This window comes from Heteronotia binoei, chromosome 17 (genome assembly GCF_032191835.1).
Source record: "Heteronotia binoei isolate CCM8104 ecotype False Entrance Well chromosome 17, APGP_CSIRO_Hbin_v1, whole genome shotgun sequence".
Taxonomy (NCBI): domain Eukaryota; kingdom Metazoa; phylum Chordata; class Lepidosauria; order Squamata; family Gekkonidae; genus Heteronotia; species Heteronotia binoei.
In genome coordinates, this window is record NC_083239.1 from 15,148,890 (window position 1) to 15,162,308 (window position 13,419).

General features: G+C 45.6%; 1 protein-coding gene across 3 annotated transcripts; it reads right to left on the reverse strand.

Annotated features, from left to right (window-relative positions):
- Window positions 1-401: 401 nt before the first annotated feature.
- Window positions 402-10,708, reverse strand: GJA4 (gap junction protein alpha 4). 3 transcript variants are annotated; one of them, XM_060258095.1, is made up of 2 exons: window positions 10,473-10,708; window positions 402-4,104 (listed from the first exon to the last, which is right to left on the reverse strand). In XM_060258095.1, exon 2 carries the CDS (start codon window positions 4,099-4,101, stop codon window positions 3,046-3,048), a length of 1,056 nt encoding a protein of 351 aa, XP_060114078.1. In that variant the 5' UTR covers window positions 4,102-4,104; window positions 10,473-10,708; the 3' UTR covers window positions 402-3,045. The 3 variants fall into 3 exon arrangements, with proteins under 3 accessions (XP_060114078.1, XP_060114077.1, XP_060114079.1); XM_060258094.1 differs by lacking the exon at window positions 10,473-10,708 and adding an exon at window positions 9,684-10,046; XM_060258096.1 differs by lacking the exon at window positions 10,473-10,708 and adding an exon at window positions 9,288-9,528.
- Between the last annotated feature and the right edge of the window lie 2,711 nt (window positions 10,709-13,419).

Genomic DNA, 13,419 nt, shown 5'->3' on the forward strand with positions numbered 1-13,419 from the left:
GAATCTGCAGAGTGGGAAGGGTAGACAGAGAGCGAAATTATAATGGTGCGTTCCCGCTATACACTAAATAATGTGTTTTACACCCAGATTTTTTACTGTGTAAGAATAGCAAAAATCCAGATGTAAAACGCATTAATTCAAATAGTGTGAATGTACCATAAGAGTATCTTCCCTAATAAACCTCCTTTTAATAATGTGGTAAATCTCCTTGTATGGCTTTTTCTTTTTATTACCTAGTGAGTTTAAGGAAGTTGCTAAACTGACCCTAATTAATTTGGGTGGAGACAGCCCTTTTTGCCTAACCTAATGGAACATATTCCCTCCCTTCCAGCCCCAAGCATGCAGAGAATAATAATCCACATCACAAACTAGAATTTAAGGATCACTCAAAACACATCAAGCATTTTCAATTTTTTTATTTTGAAAACACACCCCAATTTTTAAATATCAGAACCCTCCCCAGAATTGCCACTTGGAACTGTGGAACTCCACCCTTCATCCCTTTATACAATCTGGCTGAATTAGAGATTGGAATCCAGCTCCTCACATGACTTTGGTTTCCATCAAACACACAGGTATGTTAATAAGTGCAGATTTCACAGTTTTGGTCAAGAACTGCTCACTAGAGATTCTTGGAAAAGTGGAACCATCAGTTTACAAAAAAAGAAACAGATTCCTCTCCCTGCACCACAGTTCCTGATGCTACATAATGAGTGAGCTGCCCCGTATTTCAAGAGTCCCAAGCATACAACATCATTCTTGTAGAAATGAACATTTTAAATCAAAGTGTCTCCCACTGATTTAATCCAGGGATTTCCAGGTGTTCCTGCTAAAGAATGTAGAAAGCCAATGTCCTTACTGAAACTCCCACTCCTACTGGGAGGCAGTTTCAGGAAAGTTTTTTACATTTGATGATGATGTCCCAACGATCAATCTCAAAGGCCCATTTACTGGTAAAGCTTGGATCTCAATGAATTAACAAAAATGGATCACAAACACAAAATTAAGAGAGGAGACAGGCCAATACGTAAGAAAGACATCCATAGACATGCTTGGTAACACCTAAAACATATAGTGAGTGGTGCTTTATGACATTGTTCTATTCTGTAATGGGGATACCCAATATGAAACAGAGCCCATTTCAGTTGTATTCTCCAGGCACAGCACAGGCATCAGAATAAATGGATTAGATTCTGTGGATACGTTCCATGCATAGAAATGCTTTTCTGTGGCACCCAGACACCTTCCATTGGCCCAAGAGGGACTCGTCCATTGAAAGGCAGGTGCCACCATTTGCTGAACAAATCCACAAAGATCCAACCCAGTGTTTTGGGCAAGTGTTCATACTCATCTCCACAACAGTGGCAGGACCTGTAACTCAATTCTGACACTCTTAAGGATAGCCAGGAAGCAAATTTTAATGAAATCATGAAACAAAGTGAAAGATGACAAGCGACCGAGCCTGCTTTGGTGGGGAGGGCAGGATATAAATCCAATAAATTAAATTAAACTGGCTAATGTTTATTACCTGGAAGCCATGGATTTGAGAAAGCAGAAAGAAATCAGATGAGCCTAAGTGTAGAGAATGTAAGGAAAGAAAGCAACGATGAAGGATGAGAAAGCAAGCTGAAAATGTTCTGGAAAGAAAGGCCTCTTGATTTCAGGGCTAGCACTGTGTGTTCCCAGACAGTGACTATCACTAGCAAACTGTACTGTCAGCCATGAACGAAACCCCACTGTGCTGTCCTGCTACAGGATGCAAAACCCTGAGGGAGGAAAAACATCCCAAAAGGAACTGAGTGATAATTTGTTTTATATTTAAGGAGAAGAATGAGGCCACTTCAACAGTTGTTGAATCTGCCTGTTGTAAACAGACATTTGAGAGAAACCCGTTTTTAGAGATTAAGCCTTGTTTAAGTCAATTCCTACTATATTTGGTTGTAAATATATTGTGAGAAGCATCCAGCTTGCCCTGTAAACCAGGAGTTTGGAGGAGAAGGGAGGAGGCACTTAAACCAGTGTATGGCTGCCCACATGCACATTTACACAGTCCCCCTTGCATACAAAACAACACCTGGAGTCATATCTTTCTTGAAAAAATAAATGCAGTGTTTAGAATCTTTTTTAAAAATGAATCCACTGTGAAGACTTAGAATGTAGGAAGTTCTGGTATTAGCAGGTATGCCTTCAGTAATATTTCAAAATATAAACAAGGGCAAGATCTTGAGAAAGTCTTTGAGAAGAAACTGTCCTTTGTAACTAACAAAAAAAGAGAAAAGAGCTATAGGGAAGTTACCAGTTTTGTGGCCCGAGTGATACACAGTTCCTTCCACAAACCAGCCATGGTAGGAAAATCACAGAAGAATGGACTGGCATCTCCCTGCCAGTCAGCATCAAGGGATGAGTTTGCATCCAAATGTGCGCTCAGCATCTCTACTCAGCCCCACGCTGTAGTGTTTGTTTGGGGGTCCATATTCCCGGAGAGTTCAAGAAAAGTAAGTTCCTCCTTCCAAAGCACCTCAAAGTCCCAAGCTTTGTGAAATGGACCAAGAAGCAGGTATCCTGCAGTTTGCTTCTTAATACTAACACATGCCATGGATCTTTCTCCTGCTATCTAACTCACAAGCAGACTTCCAAGAGAAAGGCCAGCTCTTACAGGCTGTTACAAATTGAGATATGGTTTCCTCTCCACCTACTGGAGGGCTGCCGTCTCCCCCTTGCCTCCCCTCAAGTCTAAGACAACTTTTCAAGAGTCACCATGTAGCACCCCACCTGAGTGATAGTTAAATGTCCATCAAGCACCCATTCTGCTGGCTTCCTAGAAGTGGTAGTCCTGTGTCCGCATGACACAGCAGTCCATGTCCACAAGGAAGTCTTGGCTACCACCTGGAAAACAGGATGCAAACCAGGCAGCACTTCAACAAGAATGCTGAGTCATGTTTCACTAGAGCCTCTAGAAACTGTTGACAAGAAAGCCCACCAGAGAACATTAACTAGAAACAGTTGCCATCAAGGCAGCAGAATTGGATCTAGAAGGCTTGCTCACTAGACATACTGTTTTTTGGATGCACTGCTGCTTGGACGGCTGGACTGTCTTTCCTGAGAGAGGTGGACTTCAGGGCCTTGTGTCACAAAGACATCAGGGGGCTTCCTCCCATCTCGTAAGGCCAAGGTTTCTTCAGTGTTGAAATTGGCCCAGTTCTGCTCACTGGACAGCTTGTTGTAGGCCTGGTAGGGTGGGTGATGCCTCTCAGCCATTGGGAGGTAGAAGTAGGACTTGTCCTGATATGGCCCGTTGGGTATTTCACAAAGCTTGGTGGAGTAGCCGTTGACATCACAGGGGAGTGGAGGAGCAGATGAAGTACAGCAGTCTCCTTCCTTCACGGTGTTGAGTAGGCTCTTGCCACAGAGATGGAAGAGCTCTAGAAGGTTGAGGACAAGGGAGATCAGGCCCACCACAAGCATAAAGATGATAAAGATGGTCTTTTCGGTGGGGCGAGAGACAAAACAGTCCACCAGGTGTGGGCATGGGTACCCCTCACACACAAAGCGTGAGTTCATAATGAAGCCATACAGGTACCACTGACCAACCAGAAAACCAGCCTCAAAGATGCTCTTGAATACCACGCTAATGATGTAAGTCCACATCAGAGGCCCACGGATTCTAATTTTCCCATCCTCTGCCACAGAGATCTTGGCCATCTTCTTCTCGATTACCACCAGGGCATCCGCCACCTTGTAATCCTTGGACTGTAGAGCCCGTAGCTCATTTTCCCGCTCCTTCAGCTTTTCCTCTCTCCGGGAGAGGTAGATGACATGCCCCAGGTAGACCAAGGTGGGTGTGCTGACAAAGAGAAACTGAAGCACCCAGTAACGGACGTGAGAAATGGGGAAGGCGGTGTCATAACAGACATTGGTGCAGCCGGGCTGCTTGGTGTTGCATACGAAGTCTGACTGCTCATCCCCCCAGACGGATTCCCCAGCAAGGCCTAGGATCAGAATGCGGAAGATGAAGAGGACCGTCAGCCAAATCTTTCCAATGACCGTTGAGTGCTCCTGCACCTGGTCCAGCAACTTCTCCAGAAAGCCCCAGTCACCCATCTTCTGCAAGCAAGAGCAAGGAGACAAGAGGGCAAGAGTCAGTCCTTCCTGCAAACCTGATATCTATGTGGTAACTTGGGATATGGAATGGTACGGTATAGTCTGGTTTTGTTAGGTCTTGGAAGCTAAGCAGAGTCAGTACTTGGATAGGGGACCACCAAGGAAGCCTCTGCTGAGGAAGGCAATGGCAAACCACCTCTGCTTCTCACTTGCCTTGAAAGCTCCTTGCCGCGGTCACTGTAAGTCGACTGTGACTTCACAGCATATACATATATGTTAAGTCACCATGAAATATCATAGTGGTGGACTCTCTGCGTCACCCATTACCTGAACAACTCATGACCCAAAGTGAAGGAGGAAGTTGGAACTGGAGAAAGGCAGAGTAGTAGTAGCGGGTTTAGAAGAGAAAAGCTGGTACAAGAATGCTGATAAAAGAAGAGAGCTGTACATGACAGGGAATTGCAGAGGTGAAGAGAAGGCAGAAGTTCAGAATGGTGTAGTGTTTGGAGATAGTGTGGTGTAGTTGTTAAAATGTTGTAGAATCTGGAAAAACTGTGTTCAAATCTCCACACTGCTGTGATACTTGACAGATGATTCTGGGAGATTCACTCTCCCTTAGCCTAGCCTCCCCCACAGGTGTTGTGAGGATAAAATGAGAGAGAGAGAGAGAGAGAGAGAGAGAGAGAGAAAAGAGTGCCATGCACACTACCCAGAATTCCTTGGAAGATGGGCAATTTTTAAAAAAAATTGTACTCATTTCACAATAATCAACAACAAGGGTGGGATGTAGGGTAACCTTATCCACTCAGCTTCATGAGCAGAAATGAGCAATATGTCGTGCCTCTTCTCAGGCACCCTAGTCTATAAACAAGCTAAGATGACCATTCTTTTTGTCTCCCCAGCCATTTCCAAGACCATCATGACCAGGGCTTTTTTTTTAGCAGGAATGCACAGGAATGCAGTTCCAGCTGGCTTAGTACCAGGGGTGTGGCCTAATATGCAAATGAGTTCCTGCTGGGCTTTTCCTACAAAATAAGCCCTGATCATGAGCATCTCCCAAGAAAACAGAGTCCAGTGGGGAGTCTGAGCACATCCTTTCTTCTGGTGGCCCCAAAGAACTTTGGGGGCTTTACTGCTTTAGAGCTCTTCTATGGTCTGAATGACAGAAGAGGGCCCTTGTGCCTTTGCAGCTTAAAAGCACACTGCGCATATATACTGAGGGATATGTAAAGGGCAAAGCAGAATTTGTGAATATTCTATATGTTGCATCATTCTGTGAATAGTGCTTGACAGAGGCCCACCAACAGAAGACAGATCCCAGTTTAAATGGGAAGGCAAAGCAGGCAGTGGGTGCATGGGACTCTAGGTGAGACCTGGATATATCCCAGAATTGTAACTGATCTCCAGATGACAGAGATCAGTCCTTCTGGAGGAAATAGGCTACTTTGGAAGGTGGCCTCTCATTATACCCTGCTGACCTGCCTTCTCTTCACAGGCCTCATCCCCAAATTTCTAGGAGATCTCTAGGCCCCACCTGGAGGTTGCAAACCCTAGGCACAAGGGTTAAGCCAATGCTTGTGATACAGGAGTGAGTGAGGAGTCCGCTGTATGACTACAAACTGTCCTGGGCTGCCAAGATTTCTCTTCTTGTACTGGGCAAAATAAAAGTACTGGTATACCCAACACTTTTCTTCCTCCCTTTCTCCAAGCAGTTCAGGGTAGCATGCATAGTTTTGCCTTCCCCATTATCCCCATCACAACAACCCTGTGAGGCAGACAAGGCTGAAAGAGAGTGAGTGGGCTTCAGGGAAGAATGAGGATATGAACTGAGGTCTTCCAGATTCAAGCATGATATTCTAAAACCATTGCACCTCCCTGAAGATGAATAGCATGAGAGGAAAGGCATGAAAGTACTTGTATTATACATAGGCTTGACAATCCCCAGGTTCCAGCGGGGGTTCTTCCGTTTTCCCAGTCTCCTTCCCGCCCCCAGTCAGCTGGCCGGTGGGGGGAAGCCACGCCCCCAAAGCCACCATGTGATTCCACACCCCCCCCCCCCCCGGAGGCTCCAGTCTCCAATTGGAAAGGCTTCCTCTTGGGATGGGGTGTCTGTGTTACTTGGAAGAAGTTGGCTGCAACTCGTGAGTGGAGAGGCCAAGCCCTGACTTCAGAGTCACCAGAAAACATGGGGCGGGGGAGGGGAAGAGGGGGGGAACGTCTGCTGAGCACTTCATTATTCCCTATGTGGAGATCGATTCTCATAGGGTATACTGGGGAATTGATCTGGAGGTTTTGGGGGCTCTGGGGGAGCTGTTTTTTGAGGTAGAGGCACCAAAGTTTCAGTATAGTATCTAGTGCCTCTCCCCAAAGTGCCCTCCCCCAAGTTTCAAAACGATTGGACCAGGGGGTCCAATTCTATGAGCCCCAAAAGAAGGTGCCCCTATCCTTCATTATTTTCTATGGAAAGAAGACATTTAAAAAGGTGTGCTGTCCTTTTAAATGTGAGGGTCAGCACTCCCTTGAAGTTCAATTATGCTTGTCACACCCTTGTTCCTGGCTCCACCCCCAAAGTCCCCAGATATTTCTTGAATTGGACTTGGCAACCCTAATTATACAGGATATTTTTTCCTAAGATGAGACTAATTAGAAGTATTAACTTGCAAAACCCCACAGATAGCAACAATTATCCCCTAATTTAGTTTATTTCAATACAGTCCTCAAGGGTCAGAAATGCCAGGCCATACCCTTAGCGGTAGGATCCGATGATATTACACAGTTTAGATGTTGGAGTGATGGCTCCCACGTGTGACATGGTTTGCCCAGTGTATTTTAAATATCCCCCTGTTAGGACCTGTCTTATATCTAGAGCACACCGACTTCTCTTAAACAAGCATTGCCAGGACTCTTGTAGGTGGGTGACTTGTTTATGTCTCATTTTAATAGTTTTGGGGAGAGAAGGAAAGTTCAGTACTATTTCACTCTTTCTCACACCATCACTGACCTCAAAATGATTAATGAGAAACTTCCTGAGGACTAGCGAGCTTTTTTCTGGGTTCCCAACCTTCAAGGTGGGACTTGGAAATCTCCCAGAGTTACAACTGATCCTCAGACTACAGAGATCTATTCCCCCAGAGAAAATGGCTACTTTGCAGGGCTGGCTGTATGGCATTATATCCTGATGAGGTCCCTCCAACTTCCCCAAATCCCATCACCCCCAGGCTTCACCCCTAAGCCGCTTCAACTGTAAATCTCCATATAGAACTGGGAGTGTAGGGCAGCAGTTACTCAGTTAAGAGCAGGGGTCATTTTGCAGAAAAATAGGTTGCAGAGCTCATTAGCATAACTCATTAGCATATGCCACTCCCCCAGTAGCCAAAAGCAACCCGATGCAAGAAAAGAGCCCCAGGTGAGTGAGGCCTGATTGGGCTGGCTTGAGATCCAGCCAGCTCAAGCAGGCCTCGCTCACCTAGGGCTCTCCTGGGCTGCCCCCCACCACAGTCAAAAGGCCAGCAACCTGAAATTACATAACAAATGGAGAAAGGATGGTGTGGGCTTCTCCAGGGGTTAAGGAGGGCTGCTGGGGGCGTGGCAAAGCTCCTGGTGGCTGGCTGGCTGCCCACTCTCCTAATCCAGGGATTGTTATGCAGCTGTACCTACTATTCAATGGACAAGGTAGGTGGGAAGGAGGAGGGGGGACTCTCAGAAAGGTTCAGGAGCTGTGCTCCTGTAAGCTCCTGCTGAATCTGAGGCCTGGTTAAGGGTATCACTTTAAAAAATAACAAAAAAGGCTAAGCCTCATTGTTATAAAATCTAAAAATGCCGAGGCACAGTCTGCTGAAAGCTCAGAGCATCATTTAAGAGCATAAGAGTTCAGAATTCCTCCTAAATAAGGTGCACACCAGGCTTCTGAATTTTGTCTTTCCCAGAGGCTTCACAGTCAGTGCATCCAATCAATATGAAGCTTTCAGAAATCATTCAAAAGGGTTATGGCTTCTACTAGCCAATCAGTCCTCCTATGAAACAATAGCAGCCAAGATTAACAAGAACTCCTTTACATGTTAGAAAACACTACATGCTAGGACACAAGTTATGGCAAGTCTGCCAAGAGAGACTGTATGGTGTTTCATTCTTTGCAAGTTTTTCCGAGAGTGGGGGAAACAAAAGAATTTTAGGATGACTACAAGGACACGCACCCCAGGTAACCTTTTGCTGGCAGTAGTTAAAATGTTCAAACAATGCCCTTGTTAGGAGAAGAGGCCAAGAGAAAAGCAGGAGACAGTGCAAATGGGAAAGCAGAGCCAGAGTGATTTAGTACTTAGATCAGGGGTGGCCAAACTGTGGCATATGGTGTGGCTCTTGAAGCCCCACTGCCCTGTTGGCTGGCAGCTTGGATAATGCATTTAAAGTTGCTTTCTTTCCACCTCTCCCTCCCTCCATCTCTCTCAAACATATGACGTTTATGTCTTGTGGCTCTCAAGCCTCTGCCATTTATTCTACGTGGCTCTTATGTTGAGCAAGTTTGGCCACCCCTGTCTTAGACCATCAGACTATGATCTGAGAGACCCAGGTCTGAATCCCTACTCTGCCAATAGAAGCTCACTGGATGAGTTTGGACCAGTCACACACTTTCAGCCTAACCTCACAGGGCTGTTTTGAGGGGAATATGGAGGACAGGAGAACAATGTAAGCCTCTTTAGAGCCCCACTGAGGCAAAAGTAGTATAAATGATGAAAACAAAAAAAATAAAATAAATTGCACAGGTAGAATTTAAAAGGTTTAAATACCAGCACAACATAGACTCACTGGCTGGTCTGAGTCACAGTCACCTTACTTCATTAACCAAGAGAAATTAAAAAAAATTGCAAAACCCCCCAGAAGGGTATTGGGTATGAGGCTTTAGATACTACAAATGCAGCTTCAGACATTCTCTTTATCTCTCAAAGACACCTTTATAGGACATTCTGTATCTATAAGCAATAAGGAATGATTCAAGATTTATCTCTGTTCAGATTCGCCCTTTCTTTAGGAAAGGAAAGGTCCCCTGTGCAAGCACCAGTTGTTTCCAACTCTGGGGTGATGTTGCTTTCACAATGTTTTCATGGCAGACTTTTTACGAGGTGGTTTGCCATTGCCTTCCCCAGCCATTACACTCCCCCCCCAGCAAGCTGAGTACTCATTTTACTGACCTCGGAAGGATGGAAGGTTGAGTCAACCTCGAGCGGCTACCTGAAAATCCAACTTCTGCAGGGGATCACACTCAGGTCATGAGCAGAGCTTAGGACTGCAGTACTGCAGCTTTAACACTCTGTGCCATGGGGCCCTTTCTTTATCATACACTTAATTCAAGTGTTGGGTCTCTCTACTATGTTTCTTTAGAAGTGCTTTATAAGTTCTGCATTGTCCAGATACACAGTTTTTGTTGCTTCCCTTTTAAACATGAAACCAATTGGATGAGTTAATATTTTTTTTAAAAAAAACCCTTTTGAAAAGTTGCAGTAAAGAGATAAGAAAAGTTTAGCCCAGCCAGAGTAGTCACAGCCACCCGGCAACCCCCTTTAAATTCTCTACCCCCCTTTTCTCACCTTAAAAGCTCTTCCACCTTAACCCTTCCCCACAACTTAGAAGACTTGATTTTCTTTCTCTCTTCCTGATATTATAAAGGACAGGAAGCCAATTAACAAAGGATCCCTTCCAGGCTTGGCTCTTAAAGCGCTCATTTTTAAACCCACACTCTAGGAAAGAGAAGTATCTGCTGGAATCAGAAAAGCCAAAAAAAAAAGCAGGGTCAGCCAGGAATGAAATTATGCCAGGAGAGACTCTGGGCATATATATAAAACTATGCATTTTGTAAAAAGTTCTTTCTTTCCTCCCCCATGCACGTGAGCTCAGCTTAGTTTTACCAAGAAAAGAAAAGCCCAGCCATGTTTGCCTGCTTTTGACAGCCCTCTGACCTCCAGAGGACAGCAGGTGAAGCTTTTCATATAGTGGCACTGGGGAAAACTATTTTCACCTGCTTCTTTGTGGCTGTTAAAGTTGTAGCCCTCCTGCTGATCAAGGATCTGGCAACTGGGCCCAAATTCAGCGCATGTGATCCTAGTTAGGGCTTTCCTTTGGGAGAGAGTACTAGCCTTAGAGCATGTATTTTATGATAAGGCTGGGCATGGGGCCTTGTTTATAGGTCTCAAGGGTACCTTTGAGCAGGGCTTTCTTCGTAGAAAAAGCCCACCAGGAATTCATTTGCATATTAGGCCACACCCCCTGATGCCAAGCCCAGGATTTTTCATTTAACACCTGAAGGATCTGACCTGAGGAATCATATGGAGCTCCTGGGATTGGAAGACCTATGCAAATTCAGATAATATAGTACTCACCAGCCAAGCAGTCTCTCAGATTGCAAGTCCAAATTTCTGTTTTTAAAGGTCTAAATTCTGTTCTGCTCCAAAAGTTGTCAGAAAAAAAACACCCCGCAGTGAAGGAGAGTTCCAGATCTGTGCCAGCACAGAGACCTTTTGCTGGGATCCAGGAAACTCCAGCGATGTTATGAAGAGATGCCCATAATAACTTTTGGATGAGTTCAGAGGGGAGGAGCTGGAGGAAATGGGAGGGGGAAGAGGGGTGGAGATTGAGGGGGGTTTGGTAAAGACTGTGACTGGTTCTTTTTCAGAATGTGGCAGCTGTTCAGGCAGGTGGACTGTGGGGTCAAGAAGGGAAACTGGGGTGACATCACCTGCTTCCTGGCTAGATCCCGAAAAAAGCCGTGCACGAAAGAACATGGCAGGAAGGCAACAGCCCGCCGAAGGGGCACTGAGACAAGCTATAGCCTTGTGGGCTCTTCTCACTGCGTTCCTAAGAGAGAGGAGAGCTGTCAGGGAAATAGGAAGTGCAGGAAAACAGCCTAGACTGAAATAACAAACGTTGCAGGTTGGGAGGCCTTCCTGGCGGAGAGCACCGAGGGGGGAAATCCTGGACAAAAGGGCTTTTGCTAGCGCTGCAAAGCGTGAGAACCTCGAGTGGGCAAAAGTTGACTTGGCAAGTCCTGGTTGCAGAAAGGGGCACGCGGGCTTGGATATCAGCACACCCTTGCCACTTGTTTGTGCCAAAGGAAACCCCACATGCAAGCGCGATTCCAAAAGGTGGCTGTCCTGGTCTTTTCACCATGTTCTCTCCTGTTTGCCAGAAGCAAGGTTGAAATCCTGTGCACACCCATCTGCAGCCTAAAGAGCAATCCTACACTGAGTTAACCTTCTAAATCCATTGAAGGCAATGGGGCTTAGAAAGATACAGCCCTATTTAGGCTCTCACAATAAGATTTGGTGAGCTTAGAGTGGAGTGATTTTGCATAGGATTCCACTATGGCCCTATTCAGCTTAGTGGGTCACTTCTGAGTAAACTTGCACAGAATCAGATCAAAAGCTTTCTGGGTGCTTGGGATGCCGTTTGTTTTACAGATGGAATACCCCCATGGGAAGGGGGTGGCAGGTCCAGATCTTGCTCTGACCCTCGTGAGGATTATCAGCACCTGCTCTTTCTCCAGCCACCATTTTGTCCTCTCATAAATTGCATCTTGCCCTCAAGCAGACTCTACCACTCCATGAGGGAGCACATGCTTTGTGATGCAGAAGGTCCCAGCTAGGGTTGCTGACTGACTTGGGAAAGTTCTCCAGATTGGGGTGGAGAGGTGGAGATGGATTTCATCAGGAATGTGAGGTCACACAGTCAGGGTTGCCAGGTCTGACTCAGGAAATATCTGGGGATTTTGGGGGTGGAGCCAGGAGCGAGGTTGCGACAAGCACGATTGAACTCCAAAGGGAGTTCTGCCATCACATTTAAAAGGACCACACCACATTCCTTTTAAATGCCTTCCATTCATTGGAAATAATGGAGGATGGGGGCATCTACTGTTGTTGCTCATAGAATTTGTCTCCCTTGTCCAATCTTTTGAAACGTGGGTGTTTTTTTTTTTTTTTTTAGGACAGACACCAAATGCTATGCAGAAAATTTGGTGCCTTTACTTCAAAAAAGCAGGCCCCCAAGCCACAGATACCCATGGATTGATTCTCCATTAAATCCTATGGGGACTTATCTCCATAGGGTATAATGGAGTGCCCAGCAGACATTCATCCTCCGACTTTCTGATAACCCTAAAGGAGGGGGCCTCCAGACCAGGGGATTCCCTGCCCCTAACTGGAGATTGGCAACCCTCCTTACAGTGCACCTTCCAAAGCTGCTATTTCTTCCAGGGGAAGACTTGGGTTTCTCAGGCACTTCCCTGCTTCTAGCAAAGAGCCTCTGAAACTGATCTCAGATACCATCTTGGGCAGCCACCCTGCAAACCCCTCTCTCAGCATTTCTGTTTCTACCATCACCCTGTTTTTGCAGAAGACATTGTCTCAAGAGCTGCTTGGCAACTGCATTCTGTCACACAAAAGATCTCTTGGGACACCCTTTTGAAGGTCTTGGATCCTCCAGTCATTAGAACATAAGAGAAGCCATGTTGGATCAGGCCAGTGGCCCATCTAGTCCAACACTCTGTCACACAGTGGCCAAAAGACCCCCAGGTGTCATCAGGAGGTCCACCAGTGGGGCCAAGGCACTAAAAGCCCTCCCACTGTCCCCCCACAAGCACCAAGAATACAGAGCATCACATGCCCCAGACAGAGTTCTTGTGGGGAAGCTTGGAGGCTATTTAAAACTACAATCCTAGAAGCTCAGATAAAATATATACCACAAGTTAGGAAAGGCACAAACAGGTATAAGAAAAGTCCTGCATGGTTAACAAACAAAGTAATGGAAGCTGTAAAAGGTAAGAAGGACTCCTTTAAGCGGTGGAAAGCTAGTCCAAGTGAGATTAATAAAAGGGAACACAGGCTGTGGCAAATCAAATGCAAGACTGTGATCAGGCAGGCAAAAAGGGACTATGAGGAGCATATTGCAAAAAACATAAAGACCAACAATAAAAAATTCTTCAAATATATTAGAAGCAGGAAACCAGTCAGGGAGGCAGTGGGGACCTTGGATGACCAAGGGGTAAAAGGATTACTGAAGGAGGATAGGGAAATTGCTGAGAAGCTGAATGCATTTTTTGCCTCCGTCTTCACTGTGGAAGATGAGAAGTGTTTGCCTGCTCCAGAACCACTAATTTTGGAAGGGGTGTTGAAAGACCTGAGTCAGATTGAGGTGACAAGAGAGGAGGTCCTACAACTGATAGACGAATTAATAATAATAATAATAACAATAATAATAATTGGGTCCCCCAATTAAACATCTATTGGGTCCCCCTTGTCCACAGCATCCCCTCTAGGTAGCTAATTCATGTCT

Coding starts and splice junctions, on each gene's coding strand:
- GJA4 (XM_060258095.1), bottom strand. CDS start 4,101: ATGGGTGACTGGGGCTTTCTGGAGAAGTTGCTGGACCAGGTGCAGGAG.